We start from the raw sequence: 16,889 nt of genomic DNA, 5'->3' as shown, positions 1-16,889 counted from the left end.
ACCCTTGGAAAGTCGTTATAGTCGAAGATGGTGTCTTGGCCAACATGTACAAACTTGATCTACAACCTTATTGTCACTCATTAAATGTTTTCTCAACCAACCGCCGAAAGTCTCCATGTGGGCCTTCCTAATCCAGGATTCAGGCTTCCCAGTGGTTGTCCGAGCGTAAAATATTCTTGTGTTTCTCAAAGTACGGAGCCACCAAGCCGGAATTGGTCGAACCGTGTGGTGTGCTTCAGTCGAGAATGGCCGTCCATACATATCATTGATTTCCTTCCGATCGTGCCTTTTCCACTTAGTCTCCCCTCGTGCCGCGATTGAGGAAGACCAATCGGCTTAAGGTCGGGAACAAAGTCAACACAAAACTCAATTACCTCCTCATTTCCATAGCCCTTGGCGATGCTTCCTTCCGGCCTAGCACGGTTACGAACATATTTCTTTAATACTCCCATGAACCTCTCGAAGGGGAACATATTGTGTAGAAATACAGGACCGAGAATGGAAATCTCATCGACTAGGTGAACCAGGAGGTGCGTCATAATATTGAAGAAGGATGGCGGGAACACCAACTCGAAACCGACAAGACATTGGATCACATCGTTCTGTAACCGTGGTAGAACTTCCGGATTGATTACCTTCTCGAGAGATTGCATTGAGGAATGCACATAGCTTCACAATGGCTACTCGAACATTTTCCGACGAGAGCCCCCTCAAAGCAATCGGAAGCAATTGCGTCATAATCACGTGGCGGCTCGTGAGACTTCAGGTTTTGGAACTTTTTCTCCGCCATGTTTATTATTCCCTTTATATTGGACGAGAATCCCGACGGGACCTTCATACCGCTTCGAGCATTCAAAAAAGATGACCTTCTCTTCTTTGGTCGTAGCGTAGCCGGCACGACCTTGAAACCGTTCCGGATGCTTGTCATCGTGGTCTTTCAAACTTTGCTGGTCCCGCCGTGCTTCCTTTGTATCATTTGACTTCCCATACACGCCCAAGAAGCTTAGGATGTTCACGCAAATATTCTTCGTAACGTGCATCACGTCGATTGCGCAGCGGACTTCTAGGACTTTCCAATATTCTAGCTCCCGTAATATAGATTTCTTCTTCCACATGGCTACGTGCCCGTCAGCCTCCCTTCGGAACCGATTGTCCGCCAGGACCCTTTCCAAAGATGACTTTCAAACCCTTGACCATATCAAATACCTCAAGCACTCAGTGTGTTCCGCAGTGCTTCGGCCGGTGATCCGCCTTGCCGTTGTAATGCTTGCCTTTCTTTCTTACTCGGATGACCTTTCGAAGAAATCGACGATGCCCAAGGTACACGTTCTTCTTACAATTTGGCAAATGTACACTTTCAGCCTCATGTAAGCAAGTGCGTGCATGCATTGTATCCCTTATTTTACGAGTCCCGAAAGGTTACTAAGAGCAGGCCAATCGTTGATGGTTACGAAAAGCAACGCTCGTAGGTCAAATTCCTCTTCTTTGTGCTCATCCCACACACGGACACCAGTGTCTGCCCCACAGCTCGTAAAAGCTCATCAACTAATGGCCTTAGGTACACATCGATGTCGTTGCCGGGTTGCTTCGGACCTTGGATGAGCACTGGCATCATAATGAACTTCCGCTTCATGCACAACCAAGGAGGAAGGTTGTAGATGCATAGAGTCACGGGCCAGGTGCTATGGCTGGAGCTCGCTCGCCAAAAGGATTCATGCCATCCGTACTTAGACCAAATCTTATGTTCCTTGCGTCACCTGCAAAATCTTTGAACTCTCTCGTCGATCTTTCTCCATTGCGTTCCATCTGCGGGGTGTCTCAACTCCCCGTCCGACTTACGGTCCTCTTTGTGCCATCGCAACAACTTGGCATGCTCTTTGTTCCCGAACAGACGTTTCAACCGTGGTATTATAGGAGCATACCACATCACCTTGGCGGGAACCCTCTTCCCGGGTTTCGGCCCTCAACATCGTCACCGGTGGTCATCGCCTCGATCTTATAACGCAATGCAATGGCATACCGGGCATTCATTCAAATTCTCGTATTCACCGCGGTAGAGGATGCGCTCGTTGATGCATGCATGTATCTTCGTAACCTCTAAACCTAGAGGGCAGACAACCTTCTTTGCTTCGTACGTAGTGGCGGGCAACTCGTTATTCTTTGGAAACATATTCTTCAACATTTTCAGCAAGTTTTCAAATGCCGAGTCAGCTACACCCGCCCGTGCCTTCCATCTCAAGCAAATCCAGTAGTGCAGCCCAGGCTTTTTCAGTACCATCATCGCATCCGGGGTACAGCGCCTTCCTCGTGATCCTCTAACATGCGATCCAAATTCTCCCTCTCTTTTTCAGCTTCGCAGTCGTCTCCGTGCATCAGCAATGGTCCGACCAAGATCATCAACGGGATCATCACGTGCCTCTTCTTCACCTTCCCCTTCACCTTCGAGCATCCTCCATGAAAGTATCACCGAAATGAGAAAGATAGCTTTCATCATTGAAATCATCCCCTTCTTCATCTTCTTCCATTATAACCCCTCTTTCTCCATGCTTGGTCCAACAGTTATAGCTTGGCATGAAACCGTGCCGAAGCTAGTGCATGTGAACATCTCTTGAGGAAGAGTAACCCTTCTGATTCTTACACTTAACACATGGACAGATAACAAAACCCCCCGCTTGTTCGCATTAGCCACTACGAGGAAATCTTTCAAACCCGTACCGAACTCGCCGGAGAGTCGGTTACCGTACATCCATTGCCGATTCATCCGCATTATTATAATATAAAATATATAATTAACCATCATGCATTTGTTAAACTAACTAGCTACAAACAATATAAATTAAACAATGAACTACACACACATGCATATTTTATCAATGACACATATCAAAGGTTCAAGTTGCTAACCGCGATCGAGGAGGAAAAAATAAATGAGAAAGCTCAAGTGTGACTCCAACACTTCATATCATGTTTGTTTCATGCTCTTGGGGCATTTCATCAAACACCTTATGTGCATAAGAGGAACCAAAAGCAAACCTAACACTCACTTGTGAAGTTTGTGAAGAGAATGGCTCCAAATGGCTAAGTGTTGGCTGCCGGATGGGTATATATAGGGAGGGGCTTTAGTCCCGGCTGGCCCGGCCAACCGCGACTAAAGGCCTTCGGGCACCTTTAGTCGCGGTTGGGCTGGCGAACCGCGACTAAAGCCCCCACGTGCACCAGCCTGGCCACCGTGCGCCCGGGCCCAGGCCTTTGGTCGCGGTTCGCCACACGAACCGCGACTAAAGACCCCATTAGTCGCGGTTCCTTTACCTTCGCGACTTATGGGGCTTCCCGGAAGCCTGTTTTTCCACCAGTGGGTTTGATATTGGAACTGGGAGTGCAAATCACCTTGTTTTTGGTGATGATGGTGCACACAATCAAAATCCTGATGAAATTGTGTCCACACAAAATGCACCTGATGGGTTCTAGATATAAGCTAGTTCAATGCTATTTTTTTTATTGGAATAAAACTGTTAGTCCCTTCTGTAAGAATATAGTGGTGAATGTTTATAATTATATCATATGACATTATAATATATTTCTCGTGAATTGTTTATGCTTGACATAATTTCATAAGGATTCCGTACAAGTGTTGCTTTGTCCTATATCTTCGGTCAAACTGTTTTTCTCTTTCAATCCAACTGCTGGTCCTAATTTGTTTCAAAAAAATCTGCTAGTCCTAAATGCAAAGTTTTAGAACTAATCCAACCTCACGCATGCTTCGTGTGACTGTACTTTTCGACCTGGCCTGCCAAATAGGCTTATTTTGACGGTTCTCCACCGATTTGCACCAAACTGCACCCGCAGAACAAGTTTATGTACCTGACCGAACTGGTTTTCAAGTTGATGCACCAATTTGCACAGGCGGAACAAGTTCATGCACTCCTAGCGTTATTACCTCTTTATATATACTAGACAGATAGTACCTAACTAGGTACCTCTCCTACACAAATAAGCTTTACAAATAAGTTTTATCTTCTTAAGCACCCATCTAAGCACCTTACATTGTCGAGATATATATCTTTCTAGCCTCACCTAGATCAACTACACGTACACATGAACTGAATGATTTACCCTTCTTTGATTTGAGAGCTAGAGTGCTAGACATGATTTGATATTTGGGTATGCAACATTTTTTTGCATGCATAGGGGACATTGCCTCGGAGGACTAAAAACCTCTTTTTTCAATAAGGACTGAAAATCCTCGTTAGTTTAGCACAAAATATTGTTGTTCCTGATGAACCTATTGCAGAGGATCCACACAGGCCTAGGAGGGATCCGAGACACCCAAGAGGTTGATTGAGGAAGCAAATATTGTTGCTTATGCTTTGAGTGTGGCAGATGAAATTGAAGGTAGGTAATGCTTGTTTCAATCTCATTGTGATAATGGTAATATTTTTGGAATGTTGAGTCACCTTCTTTAAGATAATATTGATAGTAGACATTAACAAAAGTGAATCCTATCCTCTAGTTTATTAGTTTCATAGACATGTATCCAATCACCATCGCCCTCTCGTTCTTCTTACATCTTTCCCTTTTGTCTTTCGTGCTTCTGTCTTACTTAAGAGTCAAGGAACTATTTAATAGGTGGAGCACACCCCACACTCTCTGTCCCATCCATTATTCCACCAATTTATTTGGAAGCCTAAATTTAAAGTCTGTGTGTGTTGGAATAACTACCAAAATAACTAATTGTTCGAGTCTGTGCGCAGGTACTCCCGCTCGCGCAACCGTGCGAGCCAACATGAGCCGACTGGTCTTTTCAACAATGGTGTGATTGGCAAATTTGAATTCCACCCATGCCACATGTTAAGTTCCACTCGTCCACGCTGTGAAAAACGCCGCATGCGAGTGGTATTATTTTATTTTGATGATATCTTCTAAAGATGCCAAAGAAAAAACCAATGAAACATCATGATTGATTTTTAAACCCAACGAACCTGACTTGTGGTCACCACGGGATTTAATACAACTATTGTATGTTCCCCTTAGCATTTTAACTATAAATTCGATGTTGGATATTTGACCTCTTGAGGAATTTATTTTTTAACTATTTTGCATGAAGTTTGAAACACATTGAAACAAACTGCTTGACCAAAAAACCTACAAACGTGATAAAGGTTTTTAAAAGTTTCCCCAGGCTTCAAAAGTTGAATTTCAAATACTGTCAAAATATATTAAATGTTTTTTGAAGCTCTCCTCGTGAGGAACCCGGATATCTAAAGGTTTCACAGATTGAACTTATATTATTCAAAAGCTACATAAGTTTGAAATTTTGAAGTTATATCTCATAAAACATACCTGCAAAAAAATCTCATAAAATATGGGAGAAGGGAGAAGTAGATGACACAATACAGTATTCCCTAAAATGTAGAGGAGAGAGAAGGTGGGCCATTCATACTTGATAGGTGCACCGTAGAAACGCCGCTCACTAACATTAACATTAGCCGAAACTTGGTTTGCTCTCTAGTCCCTCCCACACTAATCTCTTCGCACTACGATCAAGTAATTTCTGAGGTGAAATCAGTGTAGCTGAGCGATCCTGCATGCACTACTTTTGTTTAACAGATGCCTGCACTACTTGGTGTGCGCTACATTAATTTACAGAGCAAAGGGGGATTTGACTTCAACATCCCAATTGGCCTCTGTCTAGGAAACAGTGTGCTTTTTTTTAGACCCGAAACAGTGTGCATGGAAGGACAAGTCTCGCACTCCCCGGAAAGCTGGAGCTGCCTCACTTCTTCGTCAGAGTGGGCCTGTAGCTGGGCTCAGGTCGCGTCCCACCGCTTATTGCCAGCCCTGCCTGTTGTTGGGCCGGATTAAAACTGGCAAGAACAGGTGGTATTGATTAATAAAAGCGAGCAGATTATTCTTAGCCTTCACGAGCAGGTTATTATTCAAAACAATGTCTGTTAGGCGATTGTAAAAAATAGTGTATAATTTTTTTTGATAATTCTAAATCATGTACTGTAATATAAATGCTAGATTATCTAATTATTTAATACAAAATGATTTTAAACGTGCAAGTAATGTTCGGTCAAATGTTCAGTTTGACGAAAAATGCAATACTAAATTCAAAGTTGCACTTTTCGGAATCGACTTAGCCATAAAAAAACCCCAACCGATTTATCTTTCTATTCTTAATAGGTGATCACATATTTCTCTTCACATGCAACCTATCCACCTCATCAAGCATCTCTAAGCAATCATAGTTTGCCACCTAAGCAAATCAGATATAGATGATCACCACTCCCATGCAGTTATGCCACGTCCTTACATCTATTTTTTTTGAACAAGACATCTAATTTATTAGCATCTCAATTGTTCTATTATAGTACTAATATCTGAAGCAGAAGTGCATGTAGTACTCACTTCGGACGTGGTTCCATCAACGTATGGAACGATTCATCTCCCTACATAAAAGAGCAAGCAACACAGAACGATTTATCTCCTCAATAAAAGAGCAAGCAACACGGAATGATTCATCTCCTCAATAAATGAGCAAGCAACCATTCGCCTCCATTTTCCCTTTCTCTCTCAATAAATCAGCGGCTAATCCTTTTCTCTCCCCATGGTAACTGCGTTCGGGCTATTGGCACTAATGCTGCACCTGGCCACCTTCATATATTCAGAGTTACTCAATGTGTGCTATCAAACGGGGTGGGAAGGTCGATTAAGCCGTAACATGGGTGGCCGTCGGAAGCCACCATCATTTCATCCTCGAGTTCGTCATCAGCTATTCTAAGAAGGTACGACGTCATCCTTTGATGCTCTGCTTATTTATTGCAATTCTCAATCCGCAATTTTGTGTTTGTCATCCTCTCTCACTTAAAAATTATTCATTTCTTTCCCTCCTACTTTGGTGACGTTTACAGGGCTCTGCCAACGTTTATAAGTGCGTCGCATTTTTGAAACAGGTGTGGTATTGATTATCAAAGATGAATATTTTCTACTACAACCCATAATGGTGGTAACATTCTTATATTTTGTTGGTTCCTACATTGATATGCAATCTTTGGTTTGTTGGTCCATGAAATATATTTTTCTTGCTTAATTCTTTGCATTTGCACATTAGCTTATGGATTGTCTACTAATGGATGCACACTTTTTTTTTGGATATTTTCGCTTGCATTTCACTTGACTAATTCAATTATTTTATCAATTGTTTTGGGGTTTATACATCATTGCAGTCTTGCCGAGTTACTTTTGCCATTCGAGTACCAAGGAGCAACCGCACAAAAAAAAAATGAAAAATACCTTATTGGTCATATCTTGGCAATTTGTTCATATTTTTTACTATCAGGTCTAGGATCACCGAAGGTAGTCCAGATCTTGAATAAAACACAGCGAATAAAACCAAATATTGTGATGCTTGAATAGCAGGCAAGTGAATGCCCATTTCGGTTTATCATGTATATTTTTGCCCAAAATAATCATCTCTGCAGTCCAATTGCACACTTACAAGAATGTCCAATGACTAGCTACTAGCGAAAAGTTGATTGTTATGACAAATGCTATTTATATGTTTTTATTAGGCAGCAAAGATCAATAGTCAAAATAATACTAAAAAAATGTGCGAACGTGCATTGCAGCTGGACTAAAGTGATTGTGCATCTTCAGCTACTTTTGTAAAACTGATTTTGCCAACTATCTATTTTCTTTGTAATATTTATACCATAAATTATGATGGTTAACCATCACTAAAGCTGGTTTACTGAATATGTTAGAAAGACTTCATATTTTTATTTCAACAATTTTTTTATTGTTTTAGTTTTGTCAACCTTTTTCATCAAGCATACGCTTTGTTGCTTACATATATGTCAATTATTCTCGCTTATTTCCCGCAGCACCGCGCAGGGCATCATCTAGTATATAGAAGGAGTTGGTCATTTTTCTCACTATCACAATTTTTAGCTTCTTGTCATAAATAACCTTTAGATTCTTTACCTCAATTCAGGGGGAGTTTTAATATCTATAACGGTCTTACTTTTATACCCATTTTAGTAGATTCAAGGAATATTCTATCCTATTTTGTGTTCCAGCTAAAGTGTTTCCCCCCAGTGCCTTTTTTTCTTTATGTCTTGCAATTGCACCCTCTCAAAATTCTATATTATTCTATCCATGTCTTTCTCAATCATGCGATCTAAGTTGGTAAAGAATATCTTAGAATTCCAAACATATCATTATAAATTATTCTATTAGGTTTAAATTAAGTGATGCAACTTTGTTGAGATGCAGATGTAACTATACGTTGAAATGCGTCTAGATATGTATGTATCTAGATAAACCTTTGTCGGTTTATTTGGAACGAAGGTAGTACATATTGGATGCACACTGTAGTTCTTACTATAACCTATCTTTCCCGCGGGAATGAGATTTTATTTATTAGTAAATCATACTCATCTTATTGTCACGGCAAAATTATTTAGCCATAAAAGGAAAACAATATAAAGAAAATATTAATTGGATGAATAGCACTACAAAAGTATTCGATTACGGGATTAACATGAATACTTTTTTATCTCTGTGTGAGGGTATGGACATGATCTTGGCTCAGGCGTTTGAGTTAGTCGTGATGTCTTGTATTGACGGTGATTTTTTGTTTTTAATCATAAGGTTTTGGTGTGTTTCACAACAAAATATTAGTCGTAACAAAATATATCTAGAAGTCACGGTTTTTTATGAAAGTTAGTATGGTAACGTTATTGTAGCTTATGAACATGCATCATCGAGGTGCTGATACGATAATTTCTAAACAAGAAAAAATTTATTATCGAGAAATGCCAAGCCAACTTTGTAAAGGCAAATATATGCCATTGTGATAACGTCTATACAAAAAGATGTGAATACCTCCCCTATCCCATGGTGCATGACTAAACAAAAACAAAAAAGGGTTTGGCCATTTCATCTTGGAAAATATAGCCGCAACACCCACCTAGCCAGCCCTAGGGCGGAAAGCCAAACCGTGGACTGGGAAACCACCTCCACCATCCGCACCGTCTATGTCCAATCCTACGGCCAGAATCTTTCCATCCCAGGGCAAAGACCAGCCGTCTCCATATACAAGGGAGCGGGTGGATTGCTCGCCCCGCCTGCCTGGTTGGGTTTTCGCCGAGAAAACGCAGCCCAGCAAGCAACAGCCTCATCCCCCAACCCCCAAGAACTCCCCTTTGCTCCAACCTTGCGCCGATTTCCAGCAATTTTTCTCCGAGCAGATCAGCGGTGGAGCAGCCAAGCCTGTAAGCACTCTCTTCCACTTTGCCGTCCGCTTGTGATTTTGTTGGTTTTTTCTTGGTTTCTTCCCCGGTGAGATCGATGTCGCGGCGTCCGTCCGGCCCTCCTCGGCCTGAGTCTGGATCCTCACGGCGGCGAGTCCTGTAGGTGTGCTCAGACGGTGTAGTCTTGTGCGCTCTACCTGCTCTCCATCCACAGTCAAAGTCCATCTGCACCCAACGCCGCCGCCGGCTCAAGCTCTACAGCCGCCGCCCACGGCCCTAACCAACCGCTCCGCCTCCGGCACCCACGCGCTTCGCCGTTCCCTGCCGTGCCGTTTCCACCCCGTCCTCAAATCTTTTGTCTTAGGTATGAGCTTGTTTTCATCCAGTGAGTATTGCAACTCCCCCACCGGTCTCCACAGTTTCCGACTGCGCGCCATCTAGATCCGACGCTGTTCTGCAGTTTTCTTCTCTTACCTGCTGCTAGTTTCTTTTCTGACGGAAGTTCATTCCGATCTGCAGTTTGCTCCTCTTACCTACTACTGGTAGTTCCTTTTCTGAAGGAAGTTCATTCCGATCTGCAGTTAAGGGTTTTTTTTTGAGGTAATCTGCAGTTAAGGTTTACTGCAGGCTAACTGCTTCGTTTTTTCCAGGATATAGATGGATCTGGAGGTCAAGGAACCAAGGCCCTCTAGCGAGCCGAATCTCTTCCTGCAATGGGGCAGCCGGAAGCGGCTTCGCTGCGTCAAGACGCGCGAAGATGGCTCGCCGTCGCCAGCTCGGTCTGAGGTGGTTAGACGCACCATACCCCGGGTGAACCGGCCCCTTCTGGGAGGCGATGTTGCGCAGTTTCGTTCTCCGCGGCGCCCTAGCACCCTTCACCGAAGGTAATTTCAGTATAGACCCCCTTTGCTCTGCAAACTGTTGAGAAATCTCTGAACTTAATATCTGTCAGCAGGAAATCCGAGGCTCTGGCAGGGGAGGCCAGGCAGTCCATATCGGTCTCGCCGGACAAGGACCGGTATTACTCCACCAGGGGTTCCCCGTTTACTTTTGAGGGGCATGGCTTTGAGTTCAATGGTGGAGTGGAAGAGAAGGGCAACACCGCTCTGCCAAGATTCTTCATCTCATTGTCCAACAAGGAGAAAGAGGAGGACTTCATGGTAATGAAGGGCTGCAAGCTCCCACAGAGGCCTAAGAAGAGGCCCAAGTTGATGCAGAAGTGCTTGCTTGTAATGTTCTCTTTCAGAAAATAAACTTTGAAGCTTTGTTCTTTCAAAAGATGTGATCATGCTCATTTCCTAACCCTCTTGTCTCGTTTTTCACTCTTGTTTATGACCGTAGACGGTGTGCCCAGGAGCATGGCTGTCGGATTTGACCCATGAGAGGTATGAAGTTAGAGAGAAGAAGAGTTCCAAAAAGGTAACCTGCATTTCATTCATTTCTACTTGCTTGCAAGTAATATACTCCTACATTAGAGAGTTAGCAGTTTAGTTTTATTGATGGGCTACTGTCGATTGCTGATATGCGCAAAATCAATCTGCAGAGGGCTAGAGGACTGAAGGCTCTGTGCATGGAGAGTGATTCAGAGTAGAGGTCGAAGAAAATCAATTTTTTGACCTCTGGTCGATGCAGAAAATAGGTAGCATTGGCGGTTCTTTAACTAGACAAACCTAAGCAGCTAATTTAGTGGGGGGATCAATACCTGTCCCCCCTCTTCTTATTCACACCCTGTTGAATGTCCATGATCCATCCTTTATTTTTCTGTTGGTAACTTCCAAGAATTGTCATCTGGAACCGTGAACAATGACCGAAACAGTAATATTAGACCATTCCTGATCTAGTGAGTTTGCAGTTCAGATAGTGGGGCGCCTGTTAATACTGAATGCTGGTGGGACTATGGAGTTTGGAGGTCTCTTAGGATTGTCATTTGTTGTAATGGTATGAAACTGGAGGAAAATTCATGGTTAATCAGTTAATTCGTTAGTGCTTTACCATTGTTGTTATCATTCAGTTGGCTGCAATAGCAGAGCATCTGTATCACCCATGTGTTGGTCATGATCCTGAATTCCTGGTGCAGAGTTTCTTGCTCTGTCGGGAAGAAAGTTCAATTTTGTTGGGAGTTGAATGCCTGTCCCACCTTTCTTTAATTGCTTAACTGTTTATATCCAAGATCGTTCCTCTACTTTTTGTTCGAAACTGCAAACAAATTGTTGTCTAGAATCATGAAGAATGGTAAAAACTGTAGTAGTGCGTTAGTTCATTTCTGATCTGGTGAGCCTGTGGTTCAGAATTTCGGGGCCCCTGTTTATACTGATGAATGCGACTGGGGTACTCGGTGTCTGCCCATGAAAAATGATGAAAGTTCAGAGGTTTCTCTTGAGTGTTATCTGTTGGAAGTTTGAGAAACTTGTGGAGGAAAAGCTAGATTTATACTTGTATTACCGTAGTTGTTGTGGATGAGTTGAGACTTGCACATATATAAGCAATGTTTTGGGCATGATCATGAATTTCTGGTGTGGAAGAAAAATATCTTGTTTTTCATGAACTCGTGCTTCCTGGATAGTCAACTCAGACTTTTTCAGTTAGAAAGAGAATCTGGCTCTGTGCAGCCTAGTTGATTGAACACTCGTTGCCTTTTCGGCCTTGACGCCTTCTCTTCCTGGGCCTTTGGGCATCCTGTCAGCCCGCTCGACCCATCTGTGGTCGGACGGTCTGCTCTTTGGATTTTGGCAGGACGCTGACATCGTTTTTTTAATGATCCAGATGTGTTGTACTCTCTCTGTTCAATTTGCATGTATCTACACACCAAAATATTTCTAGATATACTAGGAAAATTGCCCGTGCGTTGCAACGGGAAGAAAAATCTACGTTGTGGAAAAGTTTTACTTGAATCTAAACCTTTTTTGAACACACACATAGTCTGACATATTTTTTGGTCAATCAAAAAGATAATTCTCCTATAATTTATATCATCATCTTTTTGAGCTTCTCATAAAGCGCGAAATAAACTTGAAAAGTCTCATTTCATATATTTGAAACATTGTGTACACGGGGATTATAACACTTCTTGAAATCCAGGTAACAATCCAATTTTTCTACTCCTCTTGTCTTAAATAACTTGCTCAACCTTTTCTAGACAATGACTCATATCTACATACTAAAAATATATCTAGATATTACCGATCTAGATAAACCTGAGCAACTTATTTTGCGATGGATTTTACATCGTAAGCCTTGCAGAGTATTAAAACTGACCCTGAAAAAAGTCATCCTAGGATAGAATGCCAGAGGTTTTCGTCATACATGGCACCGATGCCAAGCATCCATGCATTGCAGGCTTGCAGAAGGGATTTCGAAGGTGATGAGGCCCGCCCGCCAGCCCTCCACCTAAGACTGTGCATAACCGAATTGAAACCGAAAAATAATCGAACTAAAATAGTATTCTAGTTATTTCAGTTTTATAGTTAGGTTTAAGTTCGCAAAAGACCTAACCGAAAGGCCTTCAGTTAATTCAGTTTAAAACCAAAATATTTTAGTTAAACGGAAACTAACCGAACACGTCTCATCCTAGCGTTGATTCATTATTCTGAAGCCCAGTTTAGCTTGACGTGGCTTATTAATGTAGGCTATGAAGTACAATCCTTTCAGAAAAGCGCTCGTGGCATGCTGGTTTAGACGTGTTGGTTTATTTTGTTTACATATAGAGGTCGTGACTTCAATTCCTAATGGTGGCCCAAATTTCATTTCACCTTATTTTTTTATGCAATACATTCTGTTTGGTAATTGAAAATACAAAACTGCATTGTATACAACCATAAATGATATATCCCACATTCAAAAATCGTGTTAACTTTGGTTAGTTTGGTTATTTTTTAAACCGAACCAAAGTTAATTGGTTATTATCGAAACCGAACCGTATTTTCATACAAAACTATATTTACCGAAATATTAAAACTATATTAACTCAAAACCCTATAAATCGAACCGAATTAAATATATTAACCGAATGCATAGCCAGACCTACAACCCGATATCAACACAGAAGATTGATTAAGAAATCCTTGAAAAAATGCGCGCACACACTCTGGTCCAAAGTCAGCATATGTTGTTGCTATACCAATTAAGCTAAGTGTATGTAATCCTGCGAGTTATTTCAAGTCTTTCTTGCTGATAAGGTCCCCAACCCCAATCCTCATCTTGATAATTTTGATGTCAGGCAGCAGCAGAGACCACCGCCAAGCCAACCATGTGCCCCAGTCCTCCTTCCAGCTCTGTACCTCCTCGGATCCACATAGAGCAACGTCGTATCTCCAGCTCCAAACAGAATCGCCGCTGGCGGATCGAGCACAATCTTCCACGGCTTGTTTTATCAACGCCTCCTGATCTCTGCCTCCTCGCACAGCCTGCTTGCAGATCCTCTGCCGAACTTGCCGCTGTAGTTAACTCCTGATTGGATAAGTTCAGCAGCTGCGTGCGATGGACCTGCACGAGGAGCAACGGCGGAGGCACAGACCTCCGGACTCTCGAGACTTGGTTGTGCCAACCATTGTCGCCGGCGGGGGTGATGAAGCAAGTCTCCAGCGAATCAAATCAACATCCTGCGTTCAACCCACGGCGCATTGCGCAAGCAGATCTCGTGAGAACGCCTCAAATCGAGGCTGTCGAAGGCGTGGTAACAAAGTTAAGACATCTTTTTGTGGATAGAGTAGTATTTTGTTCGGAAAATTGAAAGTGGTACCATTTAGGGATCCTTTGATTTACATATGGAAAACTTAAGACTAGGAGAAGCATAGGATAAAATACTCCCTTGGTTTAGATTAATTGATTCAACTTTGTCTAGTCTCTCCGGTTCAGTTTATAAGGTATGCACGTAGATTTAAAAAAACTGTGACCTTTAATTTAGTCAACAAAATATGAATTATATGTTACAAAAATTATACTGCTAGAAACTTCTCTTGAAGATGAATCCAACGATATAACATTTGTGGCGTATATCTCGCAAAATATATAGTCAAAGTTTTTCTTAAACAACGTGCACGCCTTATAAACTGAATCGGAGGGAGTAGATATAGTGGTATTTAGATAAAGTTGAGTCAATTAATTTAAATCGGATGTAATATTATGCTTATTTGAATCCTATGGAAATAAGAAACGTGTTTCATTGTAGCAAAAAAAATTCATGAGATATGACCTAATGTTTTTTTCTATAGAACTAACACTATAAGATTCTTATAGGATTACTTTCTGCAGGATACGTTTCTATAAATCAAACAACCTATGTAGAAATTTTTTCATAGGATTCAAATTTCACATAATTCCTATACAAATCCCATAAATCAAAGAAGCCTAGTAAATTTAGGCAGAAAAGTGCTTATGCCATGAGCAAACATGCAACAGGCAATAGGGAAGTTCTAAGACCGTGTTTGGATGTCCTCTACAGCGCTCAAATCCGTGGAGTGTGAAGCTCGGTTTGGGCAACTCTCGGAAAATGAACAGTGGCTCCTTCCGCTCCGGGAGCTCAGTTGAGGAGCGGAGGACATTCGAACAGGTTCTAAATAGGACCGTACGCCCTAAATATAGACGAAGCTCGTTATGTGCCGCCCGACTAGCACCCACCGGTGGTTAAGCGAGAGACGCCAAGGTTGCGTGGTCATTCATGATGCAGGCGAGCCTCGCCGGAGCCGCAGAATGTGCCGGTGCCGGTGCCCACTCCCGGTCGTCAAGGTCCTGGCCTTCCTGACCCTCGCCTTCGTCGGCTACTTCGCGTGGCGCGCAATGCACGTGCCGCTGAACCGGCTGGACACCTGGGTCGACCCCGACCCCGCCTCCCCGGCGGCGACGCCGGGCTACCGCCCGATAATGGTCAGTCCCGTTGCCCCGTCGCTCGCCATTGTTTACGTTTGCACGGTCTGAAATTTCTGCCTACTTGTTTTCGTTTCAGCTGCGTCGCGGCGGAGTAGACCCTCTGTTCTGATATTCGGACGGCAGATATGGGCGGCGATTCGCCGTGGCGACCGGTGACGACGTCGAGGATGTGGGCGTGCGGGTCGCCGCCGGTGAATGGTGATGCTCGTGGTGTTCGCGGGGCTGTGCAGAGGCTGAACAATTTCTGATCTTGGCTCCAATGCCAATTCTACGATCTACGGAGTACGGGTTTATAGTGCTGATGTGAAATGGGCATATCGTCGCCTGATTTGGTTGATACGTGCGAGGTATAATTAGCTAGGGACCAGTGTTCTTTTTGGTGTTCTCGTTGCTGATTTTAGACTTGTCCGTGCAGAATCTATAATTCAGAGACACACATTACTGACCTTGTCAGATCCGTGCATTCGTATGATTCTTTAGACATTAGCAAAATGACACTTGAACAACGTCAGAGCTGTACGCCCAAAAAATGTGCAGTTGGATTACAATCAAATTTTTGGATTCAATTTGTAGAGCAAAGTGGAATAACCAAAGCTAGAAAGCAGCAATTTTGCATGGCCAGTCAGTCACAATGTCTTGGTCTTCTCCTCTCATGTAAAATCATCTTTTATCAAAAATAACTTTTATCAACAATGCAATTCTATATTTTATCTCTAAATAGCTAGCTGTCGCTACTAGATTTCTCTCCATATGGGTGCTACCACATCACCTCGGCTATTAATTAATAGCGGTCTGATCAAAATTGAGGGACACCATCAAGTTATGCATGCACCCAGAAGTTAATGTTTTGGGGATTAATCAACCATGCCACCTCATCAAGTCATGCATTGGTTTTTCCCCCGGGAATCCAGTCATACATGTCAGGCAGAAGTTATATTTTCCTTTGCATTAGTATTGTGTGTTTATGGATGTCATATGTGTCGCGCACTTGGAGCTAAAATTATAAACTGTGAGAGAGGGAGTACTTTGAAACAAAAGCGAAAAAACAATAGGCACTATAGAAAGGAATGGAGGGAGTAGTTCATACTTCACATTTTTGTTAAAAGATGGTTTCATGTCAAAAACCAATTCAAAAGTTCTTCTCTTTCTGTACATTATTTTGTCACATAGTAGCCTTTTTGTTTTTGGAATGTAAACCGAGAATATTCTTGCATATGTTTCCAATAGTATCAAATGCGTGGATGGCAAAATGTGCGAAATTATATAAAATTTAAATAAATCCCTTAATCTACATAAATAATGATTCTATAAACTTAGTTTGGATTCCAAATTGTTCTGCATGTTACAAACATTGTTTCCACGTGATTATGGACGTATCACATATGTATGTTCCCAATTATAATACTTGAAGGGTATAACTCTGGAATTGACAAGAAAAACAACGAAAATATCATTGACAACCAAGGAGGGAGAGAGAAGATGATTAGAGGACAAACCAATAGTTTACACCTCCTATAATTTAGAATTTTCTAGTCCTATTACCTAAGCTAGACAATGGAACAATACAAGCCGCTGCTAGGATATTTGTTGAACTCATAGGTTGTGGAATCCTCTTAAAAAATGCAAGATACTAAACGGAAATAACAACATATAGACACATTATGGTACATCTCAATGGCATATGTTATCAAACGGACGTTAGTTTTTCGTCTTTTATGCTTTCACTATTAGAGCAGGGTATGCATCATTGCCCTGAGCGAGGTTTTT

General features: G+C 42.2%; 1 protein-coding gene across 3 annotated transcripts; it reads left to right on the top strand.

The window, feature by feature from the left end:
* The first annotated feature begins 4,276 nt into the window (after positions 1 to 4,276).
* Positions 4,277 to 11,248, top strand: LOC124704626. 3 transcript variants are annotated; one of them, XM_047236899.1, is made up of 7 exons: positions 4,277 to 4,392; positions 6,393 to 6,788; positions 6,957 to 7,009; positions 9,915 to 10,141; positions 10,213 to 10,486; positions 10,599 to 10,676; positions 10,801 to 11,248. In XM_047236899.1, the coding sequence occupies exons 3-7, from the start codon at positions 7,004 to 7,006 to the stop codon at positions 10,846 to 10,848; spliced, it is 633 nt and encodes a 210-aa protein (XP_047092855.1). In that variant the 5' UTR covers positions 4,277 to 4,392; positions 6,393 to 6,788; positions 6,957 to 7,003; the 3' UTR covers positions 10,849 to 11,248. The 3 variants fall into 3 exon arrangements, with proteins under 3 accessions (XP_047092855.1, XP_047092856.1, XP_047092857.1); XM_047236900.1 differs by lacking the exons at positions 4,277 to 4,392; positions 6,393 to 6,788; positions 6,957 to 7,009 and adding an exon at positions 9,135 to 9,278 and having other exon boundaries at positions 9,908 to 10,141; XM_047236901.1 differs by lacking the exons at positions 4,277 to 4,392; positions 6,393 to 6,788; positions 6,957 to 7,009 and adding an exon at positions 9,533 to 9,621 and having other exon boundaries at positions 9,908 to 10,141.
* The last annotated feature ends 5,641 nt before the right edge of the window (positions 11,249 to 16,889 follow it).

This window comes from Lolium rigidum, chromosome 3 (assembly GCF_022539505.1).
Source record: "Lolium rigidum isolate FL_2022 chromosome 3, APGP_CSIRO_Lrig_0.1, whole genome shotgun sequence".
NCBI classification, from domain to species: Eukaryota; Viridiplantae; Streptophyta; class Magnoliopsida; order Poales; family Poaceae; genus Lolium; species Lolium rigidum.
The sequence above is the reverse complement of the archived record's forward strand: the minus strand, read 5'-3'. Positions and strand labels throughout refer to the sequence as shown.

Coding starts and splice junctions, on each gene's coding strand:
- LOC124704626 (XM_047236899.1), top strand. Junction 10,142..10,212: donor CCTAGCACCCTTCACCGAAG/GTAATTTCAGTA, acceptor ATCTGTCAGCAG/GAAATCCGAGGCTCTGGCAG. Junction 10,677..10,800: donor AGAAGAAGAGTTCCAAAAAG/GTAACCTGCATT, acceptor ATCAATCTGCAG/AGGGCTAGAGGACTGAAGGC.